Source organism: Anas acuta, chromosome 3, assembly GCF_963932015.1.
Source record: "Anas acuta chromosome 3, bAnaAcu1.1, whole genome shotgun sequence".
Classification (NCBI taxonomy): Eukaryota; Metazoa; Chordata; class Aves; order Anseriformes; family Anatidae; genus Anas; species Anas acuta.
The window spans coordinates 31320408-31342434 of NC_088981.1; the positions used below are offsets into that span (position 1 = coordinate 31320408).

At 39.6% G+C, this 22027-nt stretch overlaps 1 protein-coding gene and 1 long non-coding RNA gene across 2 annotated transcripts in view; one reads left to right on the forward strand and one right to left on the reverse strand.

The window, feature by feature from the left end:
• Nucleotides 1-7124: 7124 nt before the first annotated feature.
• On the reverse strand, nucleotides 7125-15458 carry LOC137853725 (uncharacterized). The gene is made up of 4 exons (XR_011094682.1): nucleotides 15315-15458; nucleotides 14846-14946; nucleotides 9193-9312; nucleotides 7125-7393 (listed from the first exon to the last, which is right to left on the reverse strand). It is a non-coding gene; the product is annotated as an uncharacterized lncRNA (long non-coding RNA).
• LOC137853723 (visual pigment-like receptor peropsin) overlaps nucleotides 7430-22027 on the forward strand; it is a 30440-nt gene continuing 15842 nt past the window's right edge. The window contains exons 1-2 of the mRNA XM_068676422.1: nucleotides 7430-8905; nucleotides 17453-17658. Coding sequence (XP_068532523.1) covers nucleotides 8788-8905; nucleotides 17453-17658 — 324 coding nt within the window. The 5' untranslated portion in view covers nucleotides 7430-8787. The remainder of the gene's footprint in view (nucleotides 8906-17452; nucleotides 17659-22027) is intronic.

Genomic DNA, 22027 nt, shown 5'->3' on the forward strand with positions numbered 1-22027 from the left:
ACAGCATTTTGAAAGCTCACTTTCTGTGCATCTGCAAACAGGGACGGGCTCTGTTTTCCCTCTCGGCAGACACAGCCCTGGCTGACCTCCTTGGAGGATTATGAACGCAAGTGGGCAATGCAGTGCAGCGCCCGACCGCTTGGCTTTGCGTCAGGCTGTGCATTTGCGATGTGAGTAAACTCCTCACCTCCTCTGACCTTGCTTGGCAGCATGTGCCCTCACCCAAATAAGCGGCCTGTTTACTTATACGCCAAGCAAACATCCCTGAGAAGCTGATGCTGCTTCTTTTGAAGTACTGAAGAACTTTGCCATTCATTTGCAAGATCAGGCTGTATTTTTCAGGAGAGCCACTCTGAAATTTCTGTTGGAGCTGTTTGCTCTTGCTTCTTCTCTGAGAAGTCAGTTGCTTCCTTCTTTTTCCCTAAAGTGCTGTCCAAGCAGAGTGCCTGCAAACAGTACTGGTGTTTTAGAACCATCCAGGGTAAGAAGAGACAATGTTTTTTCTTCTGTAGGGCTTGTCTTGTGCTGAGTATTTCTCTCTTCTAGCAATGCTAACTTTATTTTGGCAGACAGATGCATTCAAGAGCTGTTTGTAGCCCTGTATGGCTCTTCAGCAGAAGCTACTGATACCTATGACCTACCCTAACCAAGGCCCTGGCAAAGTACTGTGAGTAATTCTCAGGTGGTATTGTTGTTGGTCTTTCCATTCAAAGCTGCAGTGAAAATATCCTTTTGTTAAGTAGATCAACATAAATGGAAAATACTTGAAAGTTAAATATACATATATATATCTTAGGAATATTTTTGGGTTTAGATATGCCTTGCGTCAGTATTTACCTCGAGAAAGGCTGGCATCTACACTTTTTCATACAGTGATGACATCTTGAAGATCACTGAGATGATGGTGTCTGTCTTCGTAAAAGCTGTTCATCCAACCTTGTGGTGAAGGACACAGCCAGATACAATTATAGCCCTGCCTTTGTGTACTGTTAACAAAAGAGGTTAGGAAAACATGTTAGTAACTCTCACTTGGCATTATTAGATGCTGAGAAAGCTTTTTTTACAGAGCTGGGGAAAAATTGGCTTGTTTTTAATGCTGACCTTGGAATCGCTGAATAGTAGCTTACTTTTTTTTATCAGCTACAATGTGATGAGTTTTGACAGGAGTTATTAGAAGATTCCCAATGATGTTCTTATGTGGAGAAAAAAAGTAGCTTTTCAGTTCAATGTCTTCTTATATATCAAAAAAAATCTATTTTAAGAAAAAATATATATATACTTGGCTGTGGTACTTCATTAAACATCTCAAATCTTAAAGTATCTTAGTCATATTTAAACAAAGTTTCTCTTCATCTCTTATGAGATGCGCTGTCTGGGGAAAGATAAACAAAGTTGTGAAAGAGCATTGCAGTCAGAGTTGCCACCACAGTGATTTCTCCAAAGCACATCTTCCTGCTAGAATGACTCCGGATGCATTCTGCCTATATTCCCCCTTTCTCATGAAGAAAAAAGGTAGAAGCTGTTGCCAGTCCTGCTTTGCTTCAAATAGTCTTAAATGAATGGGTAATTGCTTGTGTCTAAATTTCTGCAGTGGTGTGGTGGTCAGGGCAGGTGTCTTTTTTAATCTTCTCAGGCACCAGCACTTTGCAAGCCCATCTGCATGCCCGTTTCTCGCAGTCAGTGGCAGTGCATTGCTGACAGCTGGAAGCAGGGCCTTCGTGTTCACTTGCAATGACCTCTCCGCCCACTGTGTCTTACTCCGCACCATGACTGTCCCATGTAGCACAGTGTCCAGCAGCCAAAAATAGAAATGGCCTAGCTGTGGTGGGTTACAGAAGTTAAAGGTTGCCATATGTTCTAATGCATGTGGCTCTAGGTGCCGTCTGTTTGTGTTTGTTGGTGTTTTTTTTTTTGTTTTGTTTTTGAGACCTTGCTAATTGAACACTGCCGGCTATCTGCAGCCAGAGATGTGGCTAAGCTTTTCTTTTTGTTTATTGTGTGTTTTTTTGTTTTTCTCTCTCAAATAACATTTTGTGATCTTGCATCCCTACACAAGTCACAGTTATCCCACCACGCCAAAAGCAGCTCCTTTGAAGCAACTCATAAATGTGTTTGCTGAAATCATGTTTGTAATCAACAGCAGTGACCTGAGGCACTGAACAACATTTATTATTGTGGTCAGAGAGATGGGTGTGCTTAGCCTGAGTTTATTCAAGATGAATTTAATCAATATGTTTATCCACCTGAATTTCCAGGAAGGGCAAATTTTGACCTTAATGGTATAAGGAGAGGAAAAGAAGCCACAAATCTTGACACTGGGGTAGCCACGCTGGCTAGAAAGGGGGAGGAGCAGCCTGCAAGTTTCTCCCATGCACAGCAGAGTCCCAGGAGCTGTGTGTTATCTGCGTCTTTTCTTCAGTGGCAAGCTACAGAAGTTCCTACAGCTGGCCTTGGGACTCGCTGCCTCACAGATCTCTGTGTGCTGATCACTTTTCCCTTGTTTCCTCACAGGGGGAAAGGATGACCAGAGATGCTACTGCAAATAGGAGAAATTGGTTTTGTACAATTTCCCCTACCACTATTTCTGGTTTTGGTCCATGGGTGTTGCTAGATGTAATAAAATCAGCTTCCAGGCACAGAAACCTGTTTCTGCACTCTTTTCCACCACGTTGTCTTTCCCCTTCACAGCATCCATTCATGACTCTCTTCTGCATCCCCTTGTTAGTGCCCAGGTGAGAGCCAGTGGGCGGCCTGGTATGGGGTCTGCGCATCCCCCGGTGGCAGGTACCCAAGCATCAGCCGCAAAAAACGTCTTTCCTTTTCAGCATCCTGAGGGGATGCATTCTTCCTGGTTTTTGAATACAGAAGAGAGAAAAACAAACAAACAAACAAAAAAAACCTCTCTACCATAGGAACTTCAGAAAAAGTAAGAGCAGAAGAAAACAGCTTGTCCAGGGCTTCTTTGCTAGTCTCCCAGACTGATTGTTATAAGAGGCTTCTGTTATCTGCTCACACATCTGCTGATGCATCTGCTGGAATGTAGTATTAAAGACTTCATAATATCCAATAGTATATATTTTATAATAGCAACTTACACCAGTAAACAACTATGTAAACAGTATCAGCTGAAGGAAGCACAAAGCTAGGTTAAGATTATTTATGTTTTCAGTGATTTCCTCCTGCTGTTTTGTATTCTTTTAATCCAGGATTAAATTCTAATTGTGGCTAAGTACTCAGGAAGCTCATCAATTTGAATGGAAGTTTTAGGAAGCCAACATTTCTGAGGTTTGAATGGGAAGTTATGGGGTATGATTCTTACTAACTTGTAACTTCTGGAGGTTTTGTGCAAAGCAAGCAAAAATTAAATAAATGGAACAAAGAGAGAATCCATTTCTTAGACGTGATGATAGACAATGGGTTGCCTTGGGTTTTACACTCGTTTGTGCTGCCTTATGTAATCTCATATGAACACATTAAGATAAAAGTCTGTGTTTCTTCTTTCATAGTGTGGATGTTGGAGCTGAGTGTGAAAAGAAAAAGCATTGTCTAAAAGGAAACTCACACTTTCCTCAAAGCAGTCAAAATAAATCTGCATAGTTTCACACAGGGCAAAAAACGTAGATGCAGTTAAGCAAGAGGTTTGTTTTTTCTGCAATTTTGGTAATAGATCTTTGATATGAAGGAACAAAACTTCACTGAAGCCAATGCAGCTCTATCATGCTGCTGCCTGCTCTATGTAACCTGTAGCCTCACAAGTACAGTTATCACCATTGATAGTTATGCGCTAACACTGCAGTAGTATAGCATGTCAGGCTTGCTTTTCAGATCTCCTGTGCCTGCCTGGAATGATTTTTAGCCGGTTTCAGTGTGACAGCAGTTTGTTTTTTTCAATCAGGTGACTATTTCCTGATTAGTTTCACTTGTTTTTACAGACGTGATATAACCAGAAGTTTTGCAGAGATAGGAATAGTGGGTAGTCATTCTGTGTAGAATGAAATGCTTGTGGCCCTGGCACAGCGTTACAGTGTAGGAGAGCACAGGCCAGGCCTGGCAGCAGGAGTCCCACTGGTGGTGCTACAGGAGGCAGTGGAGAGGCATTAGGATGTAGGGTGGTAGGAGAAGTTGGCACAGGACATCAGAGGAGGCTTCAGGGCTTTGAGCAGCCCCACAGCCAACAGTTAAGCATGAACCTGGAAGGAAGGCAAAACTGGCATAGACATAGAAAAGAAAATAGAAAAGAAGTATGCAATGTATGTAAGATATATTCTATATAGTAAACTCAGTTGCAATGTGGAGTTACAGACCAAAGATAAAGAGCAAGGTGTAAAGCATGAAGGAAAATGTGTACAAATGCTCCAAAGAGGACGTTAGAATGAGAAGGAGGAAAGCAGCAGCTTCAACATCATGTTCCTTCTGGCAGGACTTAGTCCATAGAATATAACTTTAAGGTTCTCCTGTCATTAAAGTCCTTTTGCTACATGTTGCTTTCTTATTGACTAAATTTTTGCCTTTCCTACAGAGAGTGATTTCTTCACGAGTCAGTGACAGTTCATTTGATGCACCTGCCTCTCACAGCATACTTCAGAGTTTGGTAAGCAGAAATGAACCAGGACATTTGAACCAACAAGTAAGGAATTGATTTCACCTCAAGAAAAAAATGTTTGTTTACAAAAATTTGTAGGTGAAAATGTCATTTACTTTTAGCAGACAGCAAGCAAGCTTTGTATTGATCATTAATTGTGAAGAATAGCTTCTGTTTTGATCCTGTTTGTAAGTGGTAGTATCTTCTTCATTTTTCATGGTTCACCATATTTGCAGTGTCCATAAACTCTGCAGTCATATGTTATGACACAAACTTGTATTTGAAGAAAAGCAATATTCCAGGTGCTCTCCTCTCTCACATGCAGCACTGAACTGCCACTATGAGACATGCCCCAGTGACAGGACACCAAGGCAGCCACCATTTTGAAGCAGGTTTGTCTAAAGCTGCCATTATAACAAGCTCACTAAGGGTGACTGGAAGGCTTTTAAGGCCAAAAAGACCAGTGTTGTTAGAACAGGCACTACAAATTACTTTTAATACAGAAAAATCTGTGCAATTTATGATAGCAGGTTGGAAATATAAAAGCTTAAATCTTGTATTCCACCGACCTGTGTCCCACAGAGAGGCTCCTGCTTTCCATCTGAATTTCCACTTTTTCTTAGTGATCTCACTTCCCTAGGACACTCTTTCTGTCATCTAAGAAGCCTGACTTCCTGCTCCTTAATGTGATCTCTTGTGAACTCATTCAGCTGCCTACAGGGTTTAGTTGTCTTTAGCATCACCTAACCTGCTCAGTGTAAGTTCAGCTCAGAGCAGGGCAATAAAATAGTACAAAAGCCTCAGCCACCTGATCTGCACCACACATTTTGCTTCTGCTGAATCATCTTCATCCAGTATAAAAGCAACATATGTTTGAAGCTGGGAGGAAGGTCTGTTTTCATACTAGCATCAATTGAAACACTGTGTTCCCTGAGAAATTGTTAATTTCAAATTGTATATTGCAGTAATGAGCTCTAATGAAGCATTTTTTTCTGACAGCTTTCAAGATAGAGAATAAGAGTAAAGTGTGAAGTAGAGCTGGCTAAATCCAATTAACATCATGGCAGAAGCATGTATTTTACAATATATTAATTACATGATATAATCATATTCTTAACTGAATTTACCAAGTAACGTAACACGGAACTGAAATGTGGTTCCAGCATACATCTACAGAGTGCATCAAGTGCATTGTACTTATGGTAAGTGTCACAGGGGAAGGGAATAGTCTAAGATTAGATGGACATACATATCATAAATGGCACAGCATATTTCATATTATGATCATTCTTTAATTAAAAAAAAAAAAAAAAATGATGTGTTTTTTCTGCTATATGATCAGAGGTCACCACAATGCCACCAGCTGAATCTTAGCAATGAAAGATCGGATTCAGGTCTGCTTTCTTACAGGTAGATGTTCCAAATAGCATGCAGCAAGCACAGTCATTTCCATTCAACAATTGGTATGTTTTAAACATTAATACCCTGATACCCTGATCTAATGTTTATAGGAGTTTTGAGTTCATTTGTCATTGGGAAAATGCACAAATTATTTCAAGAAGTGTATTTTATTGGAAGTGGTGAACAAATATATAGTCTTATTTTGGAAAATAATCTCTTACTGATATGAATTGCATTTTCTGGCTACCCAAGTGAAGTTCATAGGCATAACTCATCATCACAAGATTACTCTTTCCAAGACTAAGTACTATCTTGTTGGAAATTGATTGGATTTTTTATTTGATATTGATTATAATGAAAAATGTGAAGTTGAAACCAAAGTAATTTATGAAAAAAATCAATGTAGAGATTTGCCTAGTAATATACCAGTGGATTAGTTTGAAATCCCCTTGATTCATACTTTTCAAAAATTTCACAAAATATTATGCCTTCAAAATGCCCTCCAGCATCTATTTTTATCTGCTTATGGTATATGGTGTTAAACCTTTTGCATATTTTTCATGTCTCACTTTCTCCTCTTTTGCCCCTAGTCCAAACTCTTTAATCCCCATGTAACAGGTATCATGCAAAAGCAGTGCTGTGAGATTTCATGCTAGCTTCATCATTCCTTTGGCAACATCCTAACTGTTTGGTGCTCCCCAGGGAAAACAGATGCTTGTTAGAAACATATGATATCATAAATTTCCTGTCACACACAGATTTAAAATCTTATTTTTTTTATGATGTACTGGGAATTCTTGGTAAACTGAACTGTCATGTAACTAGACTGTGTCTCTCAAGCCAGTCAATATTGCCGTGTTACGTGCCTTGCTGTGGTGGTATATATGTCCCACTTAAAGAGGTTAGGGACTAGGGATTAAAAGGCTGTCACACATTTTAGCAGCCCAAATAAGAGCTACCTGCTGGCTTATATCCACTCTAAATTGGCTTTGTGTTCCACCTCAGAGATTATTGGTTGGTTCAGTGTGGCTGTACCATGGGCTTTGTTAACCTGTCATGTCTTCACCCAATCATTTTAATCAGGTGTCCTCAGGCATCTGTGGTTTGAGAAGGTTTTTTCTTCCTTAATGTTCCAGGAATGGCTTCATTAAACCTTCAAGTACAGACATCAATATTCATTTCTTATATTCATGGAATCACAGAATGGCTTGGGCTGGAAGGGACCTTAAAAAGATCATTTGGCTCCAACCCCCCTGCTGTGGGTAATGATGCCTCTCACTAGGCCAGGTTGTCCAGGGCCTCGTCCAACCTGGCCTTGAACACCTCCAGGGATGGGGCATCCACAGCTTCTCTGGGCAACCTGTGCCAGTGCATCACCACCCTTGGAGTAAAGAATTTCCTTGTGTTCACCTGGAAAATGAAACAATAGGTACCGATTATATTAGGTAGGTTTTACTTCCCCCAGTAGTGTATTTTATCCTGTAAGGATCTCAGAGAGCCTTGCACAAAGGCAGCTGAGGGACAGCATTTCTAGAAGTGTAGAAATGGCAAAATTTCCCCTAAGGTCATATATGCTCCAGCCATGAAGCAACAAAAGTGCTTAAAATAGAAGGTAAGAGTCCTGATGGTCAGTTGTTTTATACATAGCGTAGAAGCAGTCAGCTTTTGCTAGTCTTGAAACCATGGCTTGCTGATGGTCTTAAAATCCAAATTCTGCTTTCAGTTGCCTCAGTAAGCTTGTTGGATTTCAGCTGGTCTTGGGGAGTGTTCAGGGTTCATCCCAGTCTACTTTCACAGTCAACAATTTGCCTTTGAGCACAATGTGGCTGTTTCTTCTTGCTGCAAAGGGTTGCCCTCCATTATTATTCATCACACTTCCTTTAGCCTCCCCTCTTGAGGGGAGGTGGTTATAACATTTGCTGCTTCAGAGGAACTAATTCAGACTCCAGTTTTGAATTATGACTACAGGCAGGTTGGTAAGACAGACCATATTTGAAATGCAATCATTGATACCTCAGTAAAGACTGAAACTACTCCAAACTGACTCACTGAAAGCACATGTAATGTTTCTAGAAGATCTCATTTTTCAACAGTGTGGGATAATCCAACTGTACTTGGAACGTGTAAGAATGGCAGGTGCTTAGCAGTGTAAAAATAAGATTCACAGTTCTTAAGACAATTTCCAGTACAGGTGGAAAACAAATTTTCCCTTTATTTAAAATTAGCAACTTGTTCTGCTAGTAAAGTAACTTCATAGTTTACTACTTGTGCTGTATTAAAGTCACATTCTCAGATGCACCTTCTTCTCTAATCTCTCTGAGATATTTTTCCTCAAAATGTATTTAAAACTAAAACCCTAACACACTTTAGTGATGACAAAAACATGGAAGTAATGGTATTTCATCAATATATCAACATACACTATGCTTGTGGGTGTGCCTGTGAACCTGTAGGCTATGTAGTATCACTCCATTTTAGACGAGGTTTTCTTTTTGTCAGATACACATTCTTCATTCAAGATTTCTTCATGTAGCAGTTACAAGAATGTGAGGAAATCTGCTACGTTTGGCTGTCACAGGTTCACAGGCTGTATTAATAGATAGGATTAGTGAATAAGCACAGGTCTGAAGTCTGTAAAGCTCCTGTCCCTTGAGACTTCCTTCTTTAGGTTATTAGTCTCATTGAAGAGCTTCTCCGAATAGCGGGAGCAGAAGCAGAAGAAAAGGCTGGATTTATTTTATTTTGCCTGGCATTTGAGATATACTGTGGTAAAGGCAAGTTCTGGGTCATAGGCTTTGTTGAAAATGTCTCTCCAGTCTCCACAGGCACCCTGGAGGAACAACAACATCAGTTTCCTGAGCAGAGAGGCTGCTGTCACGGAACAAGGAGAGACTATTATAGGCTTCTACCTACTGGCTTTAGGTATGTACTTTGTTTTGACTTGGCTTGTAAAATGAAGCTCCTAGTAGAGTTTGGTATAAAGCTCAGAGTGACTGACTGCACTTGGTTTTTACCCATAACAGAACAAGGTGTTATAAAATGCAACTTTTTTCTTCAGCTATTACAAGATTAAGCTTTCTTTTGCTAAAAGGTGATTAATAATCAATGCAAAATTTTTGAAAAGAAAGAAAAAACACACTCAATCCTGCAAACTCTTAATTATTGTTCACTGAATTTAATATGTGGAAAGAGCACATATTAAGAAATACCTTATCAGAAGCACATATAATACTTCTCTATCTTCTTATGTCTCAGTAGCACTGAATTAATGTTCTGTGATTTCCAGAGTTTTGACTACTGCTGCTCACTTGGCATCTTACAATTACCTCCTGCAGAGACAGAAAATACAGTTCTATCATTTTTTTTCCCTAAATTAAACTATTTGTACTACTTTTGCTTTAATTGTTCACTGAAAAACAAACAAACAAACAAACAAAAACTTCTTTAAACAGGACCTATGAGAGACCTAAGTACTAGAGCATTATCCTGTGTTAGCAGTTACAATACTTTGCATTCATTTACGTTCTCCTGTGTGACAGCTATTGTAAGTGTATAGTAGCTGAAAATGGAACCTAATATGAACTCAGCTGGATCACAGTGCAACTTTGTTGGTGTCATTTGTTTAAATATTGTCTACTTGAGGCAGACTCACTGAAGGATATAAGCAAACCTCATATTAAAGAATGCAGGTTTGGTAAGTAATCAAAATTTCCATCTGTATAGTTTCACATTAAAGTTCAAGAAAAGATAACTTCTACATCAGTTGTTCTAAGCAGCCCATACAAAAATGTTTATTTTTAAATGGCCGACCTAAGCATTTTTTTCTTTTTCTAAGCTTGCCATATATTGCAAGTAGCTCACTCACCATCAGCTAATGCTTGAAAAAGCACTGTGAAAATTATAATGTAAAACAATAAGTACTTTGTTTATATGAGATTTTCTGTTTTATCTGTAAAAAGTAGGGGAAAAAGAAGTTGGTTTGGAATAAAAAGAGAGATTCTAGCCAAAAAAAAAAAAAAAAAAAGCATGACTTTTATCTTATTAAGAAACTTAATTAGAAGAGTGCCTGCAAGATAAAGTGGAGTTATCTCAAATTCATCCCCAATCTGTTCACATGTGCACACCCCGGCACAAATGGCTGGGAACAGGCTGCACCATCAGCTAATGAATTAATCAGTTGCATTTAGGACTAGAAAAACCTTGTGGGTCAGCAAGGCCAGTCCCCTGCTGTGACAATATATAATCCCTTTTACAAAGCTATCATGCTTCCTTTTACAAATGGTTAGGGATTTTTGTTGTTGCTGCCCTTCTTCCAAATGACAGCCTGTTCCTGACTTCATTTCTATGTTGGGTAGGACCGTTTACCTAAATTCTTAGCTAAATTGATCATATGAACTTTGTCCTTTTTGCCACTCCTTTTAATTTAAATAATTTTTGTTGCCTGCAATTAATCTCCCACAGCCTCTCTGTATCCCTAGAGTAACATTAATATCTTGTTGTCAAACTTTGTATTCCAATATTAAGCAAATGAGGGTTTTCTTTATCTCCTAGTCATAATAGTGTTTCCTCTGTCATTTTAGCCCGTCATCATAGCAGCTTTTTGCAGTTCCAACTTTGACTCATTTTTTGAACCAGAACTACATACAGAATCCAAACAAGATCTCACCATCACCATTCATTCATATTTACACTTCTGTAGCTCTGCTAATCCCTCCTAGTGGTGCCTGTGCATCACAGACAGGTAGCACACGCTTCTTCCACTGAAGGTGTTTTCCTTTGCTGCTTCCTAATGCTGACCTCACATCTTATTAGCAAATACACTTTCAAGTACTTAAGCACCCAAGCTTTTACACCGTTCTGTTAAATTTCATTCATTCCTAATTACTGCAGTCTTCAAAGTCACCAAGTAATTTTTATATGCTATCCAGTCATCTTCTATCACTGACTGTCAACTTTCACCAGCAATTTCATAGCTGCTGTAGCTCCTTCTGGTTATGCCAAACCTCTTGTGAACCTAAAACCTGTTCTGAAGCCAATCATGGAGGAAACTCATTACTAATCTCCCTGCACATAACATTCATGCTCAGGTCCACATCACTTTGCAATTGTTTCTATTCCTCACCTGTGTGAATAAACAATTTCCTATATGCTAACAGAATACATGTATTTATTAAAGATAGTTTAGTACTGCTATACCAATTTATTTGGAAAAATACTAGTAGGGCATAAGCTAGTTTTCAGAAGCCCTTATTACCAAAGAATCTATTTTTCATTTTATAACCGTCACTTTACCCTCCCTTTAAAATTTGGCTTAAGGACCTGCTGCTGCAGGATGACTGAAAGACTGTAAATAAGGTCTCAAAGTCAGTGAGAAAAAATTAGAACTTTCCAATTGTGTGTGTTTTATGAGTCGCCACAATATCTTCCAAAGCACTTTTTAGTACTGCTGTCAAGGAGAATCTTTCTTTGAGGGGAGTGGTGAAAATAAGCTGTAAGTATAAAAATATTAGGGGAGAGAATTTCCTTTATGATCTTTCTAAAAGAATGTTTTTCAGAGTTTGACAGCTGAAATGTAGACAACAAGAAAATAACAATTTTCAGCAGGAATGTTGTGTTTGGTGGGTTGCTTTTTTTTTTTTTCTCTTTTCTCCAGCTTATGATGTTAGAATTCAGTATGTATTTCTTCCAGATCTCTTTTAAGAAATATTTGGATATGCTTTTTATCTATTTAATTATTTTAAATATGGAGACAGCAATACAATTCCACTGTTAGCAGCTACATAAAAAACACACCTATGCACTTCATTATAATTGATGTTTTATATATCAAGGGGCCAATGCATTCAGCCAAACATTACCTGTTTTTGAAAATGGACAAACACATGAACCAACAATTTATTACCAAAATATTTCAAACTTTGTAACTAGTCTAAGCTTCATCTGAGTTTACTTTCTGAAGTCTATTTGTAATCAATTTCATCTGTCCCATATATCTGTAAAGCTGCAGTGCTACTGTGATAACTTCATACAGCTGCTAAAGGTTGCACATTCATTGGTTTTTAAGTGCTCCGGATCCTCCTGACAAGCTTGTAAATGCTTGGAATGTCACAGCTGCTATTGAAACTTACCACCAGATTCAAAACTGCTACCTAAGTCATATCCAGACTGGTGGGGTGGGATTTTTTTTCCCCCATAAATATTAATTGTAATCCTGAAGTAATTGTTATTTTCTGTGTTTAGACACAATTTGCTCCGTGCTCATTTTCCTAGTTCCCTAGATTCATATTTAACTGGGGCTGTTAGAATGAAAGTTTGGCATAAAAGAAAATTTTGAGCATGACAGAATATTTGATAGAAAACAAATTCTGACTTTCTGAGTGCTCACATCTGAAAGGCATGCTGAGAGCATTACCAGCCGGATCTGAAAATGGGAACGGACCACAAGACCCAAACTTGCCTTTAAATGGCACTCATTTCCGAATGGTGTCAGTAAGCTACTTGACAAGTGACAGAATGAGTGTTATTTTGGACAGTTATTTGACAACTAAACCTGAGAAGGTGGGAAAGAAAACAAGCTATTCACAAAGTATCCATCCACAAAATGATCGTACTTATCGAACAAATAATCTCTCCACGCTTTGTCAAGTCTAAAACATGATGACTTTTCTTTCTGCCAAAATTGGCAATATGGCCTAGATAGGATATTGTGTATGTATAATTAGTGGTGAAGACTGAAAACAGAACAGGGTCACTTCACAGCTGCAGTAGTTAATGACAGCTTTGCAAACTTTAGATTTTCTCACTGTTTTAGATAAAAGATTTTCAGATTAGAAAACTTGACAGCAGACTCCTTCAGATAGGGATTTACGCTTACGTAGTACAGGCGGTGGAGTCAGTGTTCAACTCCATTCATGCCTGCTCTATATCTAGATACTCAATCCAATTTCATTCCTAGAGGTGAAGCCAAGGGAAAAACATAGTTTGCCCTATGACACTGAACCTTCACCTTTTGTTCTTCATTACTTCATTACCTGAATCCTACTTAAGACTGTATGTTTTAAACTGTAGATGGGTGAGGTATAACCCACCCCTTTTTTTAATTAATTCTTATAAGTTTTTAAAAATAAGGTCCACACAACAGTGTATGTGTAGTATGAAGAAGCCTAAGTACGTAAAAAGGACAATTACCTGTCCTAGCTGAGCATGGATGCTATTGGAAATATGGGAATATTGAAAATAAGCTATTAGTTTCCCTATACCAAACTAAACTCTGGGGAGGAAAAAAAAAATCTAATGCAAAGAATGGAATTGCACACAGGCTCTGGTGTTCTTCCCTTGTTCATAGCCCTTCTCAAACAGATGAGAGAAAATAGGATATGCCTACATTCTCAGGCCTGGGTGATCTGGCAGAAATCTTTGTAAAATTGTTGCATTCCACATTAGTTGTTCCCTGATCCTGACGATTCACTCTTCTCAGATGCTTTCAGCAGAGACATTTTCACTGTCCTTATTCATACTCGTTGTCTACTTTTTGGATGCTTGTTTTGCACTGGCTGGTGGACAGCATGCTGATACAGGACTTTGTGTTTCGGTTCCTGACTTCTACCAGCTTGCTTGGCAGCCTTCCCGTTCCTCCCCTGCAAGTCATGGATAACTGCACCAACCTCCTTTGTGGAGCATTTTTGAAATCCGAGGATTAAAATGCTCCATTAGGAGGTATTACTTCAGGGGAAGGATTACTACTGAGTTATATAAGGGCAATACAATGGTTTTTAATATTGCTTTCCATCCTGTTCCTCCTACCTCCCAGTGTTTGCAAATGTGGTACCAACTATGTTTCTGTAGAAAAGGTTTTCACAGCACTGTCCACAGATAAAAGCAGGTTCCTGAGAAGTATGGGTGACTCTTTAGTTTTTCAGTATGTAGCAATTATCAACACTCATTTAGCCTATTCTGCTCTGATACTGGCAGTCTCACAGCAGCTGCTCTCAGTCCTGTCCTCTGTTAATGAACATCAGCAATTTTGTCACCTGCCATTTAACTGCCAGCATCCCTCTCAATGAGACCATATCAGCAGCATTACAGCTTGTAAGGGAGCTGCGATGGCTTTACTCTGAACCTTATGTTGCGTGGAAGTTCTCAGTTTCACCCTATCTGTTATTTTTCTCTCTCCGCCACTTAGAGATCTCAGTTGGAACCTGTCTGTCCTTTCTCAACAGAATTTCCTGAGGATCCCAAGATTGGGTTTAGAGGGTTTTGGTTTTGTTTCATTTTTCCATATATTCCTGTAAGAACATTGCTGACAGCCTGCAGAAAGCAGAACTGGATTCCTCAACTCAATCTCTTCTACCCCTTGTTTCATTGAGAGGCCACCTGGTGACACCAATGCCTTATAGCACTTCAAAGTTCAGAAGTTTCTTTCTGGTGTCTGGATTGGCCTGTGATCTGCCCTGAGGCAGACATGCCTGCAAAGCAGTTGAGGAAATTCCTGCCCTCACCAAGGGTGTCAGAACTATTGCTGCATTTGCTTGGTATTACATTTTTAAACCTTTTTTCCCTCATTGTATTCTCAGGACTGGGAGGGAGGTGTTTTTGTTTGGTTGGGTTTGCCAAAGTCCAAAGTCAGCAACCCCAAAGCAGCATGCCTACCTGAGGGTGCAGAGATCCAGTGTCCCACAGTCACTGCTCTGGTTGATAGTACTTCTATGTCACCATTGTTTTTGTTACTCAAAACAAAACTCACTTGTTTTCTTAGAACTGAGTTCCTTCTTTATTTTATTTTTGATCGGAGTACTAATAAGGCATATCTCCAAGACACATCAGGTGTTTTAGAGACTGGATATGCCAGTGAAGGTTACTCACCTGCAGTGGTTGAGAGCGTTGTGCCTGTCTTCAAAAGTGTTATGCATGCACTCTCTGATTTTCTCTCTCTCATTGCTTCCCTCACCCCCATTCCTCGGTGTCTGAAATTAGTTTTGAAAGTGATCACAAATACGGGGTGTCTGTCATCTTCATCTAAAATAGTTGTATTGTTCTTTTGCATGACCTTTTTCCTCAGGTATTTTTTTTTTCTTTTCTTTTCCCCTAAGACACTTTGACTGAAAACTCCCTTACTCTCCAGGCTCAAGGGAATTTGTTCTGTGTATTCCTATCAAGTGCACGCGTATGACATTGTAAGGACAGTCCTCCTATCTATTACACTGCATTGCATTGACAAAAGGTTACTGTTTACAAAGGAGGTGAAATTTTATTACGTTTGTCATTTTAGCACAGTCTCTTAATATTGATAGGGAAAATACTTCCACACCTACTGCCTTGAAAGTTATCTTACCTTAGAGGAGGTAGAGTTGACGCATGCAAACACCACAGCTCTCATGATTGCACTGCAAACTGTCCTAATGCATTCCTAAAGCAGTCAGTCCTCCCATGCCCTGCTGTACCTATTTATAATGCCGAGACACAGAGAAGAGTTGAAAACAATTTCTGTCTTGAAGAACACACAGTCTGGAAATAAGACTCCGTTAAGAAACATTGTCACCTAGTGGCCAGAATAAGATACACTTATTGTTGTCAATCTTACAAGGACATATATCTGTATAAATATGTATGTGTGTGTATATATATATATATCTACACGTATGGATCTCAACATATCATTACACCCATGTCTATTTCTGGTTAACGCCATATGTTGACACGTCAGCTCTTCCCAGTTTGAAAGCACTTCAGCAATTCATGCGTGTTTGCTATGCGAGCCAGAACGGCAGCTTCTTGGCAGCTTTACAAAGAAGTTATTAGAAAGGAAATTAGTCTGCAGAAAAAGCTGTTTGCATTGCAGTACCGAGACTGTCCCACCAAGCACCTCCTGCTCCAGACTAGCCGCTGCACCCTGCTGTGCTGTAAATATGTAACCTCGCTACTTGGAGAACAAGCACATTGCTCACTGGTGTTTCAGCTGGTGATGTTCCCAGCTGGCTTGGACATACAGATGAAATTTCCTGCTAAGTCCCTGCCTTGTGAGCCACAGTCTGACTGAGAAACACCGGGTTCCCATCATTTGGGGTTATTATGATTCCCAAAGGAAGGCAGCTGCCCCCTTGCTGTGATAATAAACCTGTCAGCTGTTCTTCATCTTGTGAACTTCTCTGAATATCTAGAGGTGCTGTGCAATGCCGTCACATCACATCCTTCTTCAGTACATGTATTTGCATCTTGTTTTGTCTGTATTCAGCATCCATACTCTGGGATAACTACTTCTTGTGTCCCGATGGAAGATTAATGTTTTTCTCTGACCTGGTTGTTAGTTAAGGTTGCACCTTGGCACTAGCTGTGGGAAACAAATCCACCAGCTCCTAGGCTCCTACAAACTTGTTCTAAGCTGCAGACACCCAGAAGAGGTGATGTTTTGCTCTGCATTAACAAGGTGAGGTGTGTGCAGTCATGGAGCAGGTTTTGGGATGGAGGTGTGAGTTGATGGGAGCTAGGTGCTACCTAACCTGGTGCTCATCAGGAGTGCTCATCACTCCTGAAGCTGCCCTGGAGCTGTCCCCTTCACCAGCTAAGTCCCATTCTCAACAATGAGCCTGATACTTACAAGCAAGTGTCTTGTTAAATGTAATTCCTTTCTACATGTCTGTATCACTTCAGAAAGTGGGATGCAAACAACCCAGGTCTTGCATGGATAGGTAGAGCCACACATATTCAGAAACTCTGGATCTCTCCAAATGAGTAGGTGACTGATTATTACCAGATTCAGAATCATCTCCCTTCCTCGTGTTTTCTTCGTGTAGCTAGACATAGAAGACTGTAAGAGAAGGCACAACTTTTTTTTTTTTTTTTCTCCTTTAGTGCTTCTGTGAATGTCCTTTTCTAAATGTTCTTTTTATACAGATAAAGCCATTTCCAGCTGGGACAGACTTTGCTGAAAGGAGATCCTAGACTGTTCTAAGAGAATAAACTTAATTGTATCAGCTGAAAAGGGCAGTACTTCTCCAGAAAGAACTGCTGAAGCATCTCTGTGACTATTTGCGTGAACATTCAGGATCCATTACTGTATACAACATATTTAAACAGCTGCAGCTTCTGGCAGATTTTATGTAGTCTCTGCTCCACTCTACCACTCTTTCTATTTTTTCCCCAGGAGTTGTTTCATGAGTTTCATCCATCTATTTAGGAAAAAATAAATAAATTTACTCCAGGCCTTCAAATGGTGGATCTTCGGGAAACACAGCAGCAACTCTTTGTGTTCATTCTGTTTTATTGCCAGTTATTCACTTGTTCCTAATTCTGAAATGCACCTAGTTACTTATAAAGGTTTCATGCATAGGCTGTCCAGTGGCTAAAATACAGTTTCAATTAATTTCTAATGGAACAAAAGGGTAGCATTAGAAGTGACATCACACATTTACAGATTGAACTGCTGCTTGCTTTGTTTGGTTTTAGATTTCATTAATTTTTTTTTTTTTTCAGGTTGGCTGTCTTGGTTTGGAAATAGCATTGTGATTTTTGTCCTGTATAAACAAAGACATCTTCTGCAGCCCACTGACTACCTCACATTTAACTTGGCAATATCAGATGCTGGCATCTCTGTGTTTGGTTACTCGCGGGGGATCATTGAAATCTTCAATGTTTTCAGAGATGATGGATTCATTATCACATCAATATGGACTTGCCAGGTAAGACTGGATTATACTCAATTAGACAAAATAAGTGTAGCTATTTGTATACATACTGTGTATAAATAACAAAGCAGGACCAAAAAGGTGAAAAGAAGTACTGACTAAACTTCCAAAAGGACAGTTGTCTCTTTTGTTACATCCATAAATCCATGTGATTGATCAGCTTTTGACATATTTTCAGTGATTTTTCCTACCACAAAAAATAAACATACCCAACACATGATGCTACATTTAAATGCTGTCCTTCCTAGAGGAGGATTCTGTATGTTTGAAATTCATAATTTGCTTTGTAGAAGAGGGTCTAGAAACCTTAGAGAAGGTTTGTATAATGAAAGTTTCACAATTATTTCACAAAAGATGTCCTTCGCTATAGTGTGTTTACAGTTTTATTCTATGTTCTTGTGGTCACTTGAGGAGACCAGCACCGATCAGTTCAATCCACATATACCATAGAGAAGATTTATTATTGAGTTAGTCTAAAATTGCACTTTCCAGAGTCATTTAGTCTTGGTTTTACAGGAAAACAATAACAAAGTGGTTTCTTGTTTTGGTTGATTTTTTTTTCCATAGTGATAAAAGGATACTTACAGCATTTTTTCTTATCTATATTTACCTCTTATTATCTGCTTTATATCCTTTTTTCTTATCTTACTTGAATCAGAAGTGCATCTGCAGAGTATTATGGGACTTGGACTTGTGTTTTGCAAGGTATTTTAGACATTTAATCTAAACGAAGAAAACAAGACTGAGTTGATTGGGATTTGATTTTTTGGAGGCAGACTTGCACATTGCTTTCCTTCTCCCCTTCTTTCCTTCTCTGGTATCCACCAGAGAGTATTTTGCTCTTTGTAGGTAACAAGCTTTTCTTCCGCTCCGCGTGAGCCATCAGAGAATCTTGCTCTATCTCTTCACAATAGTTCCTACTGTTTTGTGTTGTGTGTTTTTTTTTTTGTTTTGTTTTTTTTTTTTGCTTAGCTTCATGTCATAGCTCGCACTCACGTTGGAAAGCACAGGTGCAGGCTCTGCTTCTCTTCAGCTCTCTTGCAGCTAGCCCAGTTGTTGGCACTTCAGCATTTAACTCAAAGCAACCTAGGCTCCTGCTTGACAAGGCATTTAGAGCAAAGCTTCTACATGGCACTTGGGAATACCCGTTAATTACAGCATGCAGTTAGTTGTGCTGAATCGCTTGCAATGTTGTGTCTAAAGTCTTTCTGGATTTGGGGTCTATGGTACAATGAGTGACTTCCCTTTATGGCACACTTATCCCTGAACCTGGAGGCAACTTTTTGCCGGAAATTTGAAAAATGTTATTATTGCTAATTCTGAAACACACACACCTGCATAGACAGAATATAAATATGTTCCACAGATAAATAAGCACAAGCCTGGCTCTCTGGTGCTGTCAGTAACATCTGTGAGAAAGTATATTTAATGTGAATGTCTGCTTCATGAAGGAATCAAAAATCTGAAAATCTGAAAATGACAGGATAGCCTACAGCAAGGTATAAGTAAGATCATGATGAAGGAACAGAGAGAGAGAAATAATCCTCTTTTCTTGTTTTATTTATTTATTTATTTTTATTTAAAGAGGAGGTTGTAACACAGCAAAGAGAATTTTTACAGCTTGTGTCTGCTTACCCAGAGAATATGATTTTTCTGCAGAACACTGATTAACCTAAGAGCTATAGCTTCATTTACAAAAAAAAATAAATAAAACAAAGTTTTCTTACTCAAAATATGTGTCTATACCCATTTGGCAGACAAGGTTTTATCAAAATGAGGCTAATTATTTCCTCAGTAAAATCCCTTTATTTCTCTAATGAGAAAATTGAGAAAATCTACAATTGGAATTTAAGGTCTGTTGAGGATAAGCTTCCAGAAAACCTTTTAGTTTTCTTTATTAATGGAAGCTTTTCAGATCACCAGATAAACAAAGACATTCCTATGAATTGTAAAAGTCACACCCAAATTTAGAATAAAACAGAATCCCATTTTGCCACGTTTTAAGAAAGGTTGGTGCTATGGTTAGGGAATGAAAGGTGAAATCTGGATCTCTGGGTTCCGTTCCAGCTTTGCCACAGACCTCATCTGTCAGACAGGGTAAACCACTTAGGCTGAAATCCTGAACTGAGGTCTGTGGCATATCAGAAAAATTACAGCCCAGCTGGTTGAAAGAGGTAGCATTAAATGACCTTTCTGGTTTCCCAGTTTTTACTACTAATGAATAGTATCAACTGTCTGTGACTTGCTGAGTGAAAACCAGGATATCATCAACAAAAGGTAGGATTCCTGTTTCCATCAAGATTTTATTCTGTCTTGAGGGTCACAAAAACAAGTTTAAACCCTGGCATCCAGCTTCTTGATTATTAAGTTTGGCAAAGCAGAAGCCAGTGATGACAAATTAATATTTGTTAAGATGGTTCATAATTTGTAAGAGTACTGTGGCTATCTGTGAAACCCCACCTAGAGCACGGTGTGAAGCTCTGGGGCTCCTATTATAAGAAGGACATGGAGCATCTGGAGTAAGTCCAGAGGAAAGCCATGAGGATGATTGGAGGCCTGGAACACCTGTCCTATGAGGACAGGCTGAGGGAGTTGGGGATGTTCAGTCTGGAGAAGAGAAGGCTTTGGGGAGACCTTACAGTGGCCTTCTAGTGCCTAAAGGGGGCCTACAGGAAAGCTGGGGAGGGACTCCGTCAGGGAGTGCAGTGGTAGGACAAGGCGTCATGGTTTTAAACTGTAAGAGATTTAGATTGGATATAAGAAAGAAATTCTTTACTCAGAGGGTGGTGAGGCCCTGGCACAGGTCACACAGAGAAGCTGTGGATGCCCCATCCCTGAAAGTGCTCAAGTCCAGGCTGGATGGGGCTTTGGGCAGCTTGGTCTGGTGGGAGGTGTCCCTGCTCATGGCAGGGGATTAGAACCAGGTGATCTTTCAGAGCCATTCTAACCCAAACTATTCTATGATTCTATGATCTTCAGGTTTTTAGGAAGAATATTGTACTGAAATTGTGGGAAGTTTCTCTGTGTTAAAAAAGATTTGTACACTTCTGTGCGTATGCAGACAGCCAGCACAAAGCTCATTCTGAAAACGCTCATCACTGAACAGCAGTAGGGTTTTGATGGCTTGTTTTTTGCTGTTTATATGGTGTGATACATTTATAGCCTGACCAGAATGGGTCTTGCATCTGGAAGCCGGGGAGTGGGGGCCTCGGTGCCAGAAGGTGAAGTCATGCTTTCTGTCACAGCTCTCTGTCACAAGTGTGTGTCTCTTGGTCCCCTGTTCTCACTTAAGCTCCCCTGTAAGTAGCTAGGGTCACAATCTGGACTGCTACACATATCAAGGCTGTTTCCTCAGCATGACTCACGTGTTTTCCATAACTTGGTTCATTTTGCTGGGTCCCAAGGATGGCCTCACTTTGGCTTTCCATCCTTGTCCATTTCATTAAACATTTGCTCCTGTTTGATCAGTCAGCTTCTGCTGTCAGGTATACTTAGGGAAAATTTATTTTTCCAAGCTAGCCTGTCATTTCTGTTTACGAAGAAATTTCATGAGCTCACCTCACTTAATCCACATAGCTATTTTCCCTTCCTCTGCCTTGGGCCTTCTTCAGTGCCTTTCGGTGATATTTTTCAAAAGGTAAGGTTCACCATGCCTGGCTGTCCCAGGTAGGGGGAGTGGAGAGGAGACATACAGATACTTCTCCTCTAGAACAATGTTGTCTGGGAAAAAGTCCTGTGTAACAAAAGTAGTACCTCCAGATAAAAGAACCACTTTGTTGCATGCATGCTGAACGGGACAGATGCGTGTGCTCCTGCTCTCCCCCTCTGTATGGAAGGAACACTACTACTCTTCCTCATGATAGATATTACTTTTCTTTTCTGGAGGATTGACAGAGCTTTGCTGTCAAGAATGAGGTTACATGGTAGGTCTGTATACAAATACTGCTCCCACTGAATGCTCTGTATAGATACGATTTTCCAAGGGTGGCTTTTGTGTTCTTTTCACTTCTCGTTTATCCCTTCCCTGCTGTAACCCTGTGTCTTAGTCCTGTTCTGGACAGAGGGAGGACAGTCAGTCTCTAGCATAGTCCCTTTTTTCTTTTTTTTTTTTTTTTTTTTTTTTTTCTTCCCCCTCTGGTAAAATTATCAGCAAGTAAACCAGCTCATCTAGCAAAGTTCAGGTCAGTGAATATAAGTCAGCAACCAAGAGCCATCTGTTCCCCCATTTACCATATTCCTAGTTAAAAGCTACCTCAAGATATATTTTTGTCCTTTCCATATGCTTTTTGTTCATATGTTCTGCTGAATTAGAAGTTGCTATGAAACCTGCAAATAACATTGCAATGCAAGCCTACTTGCTTGT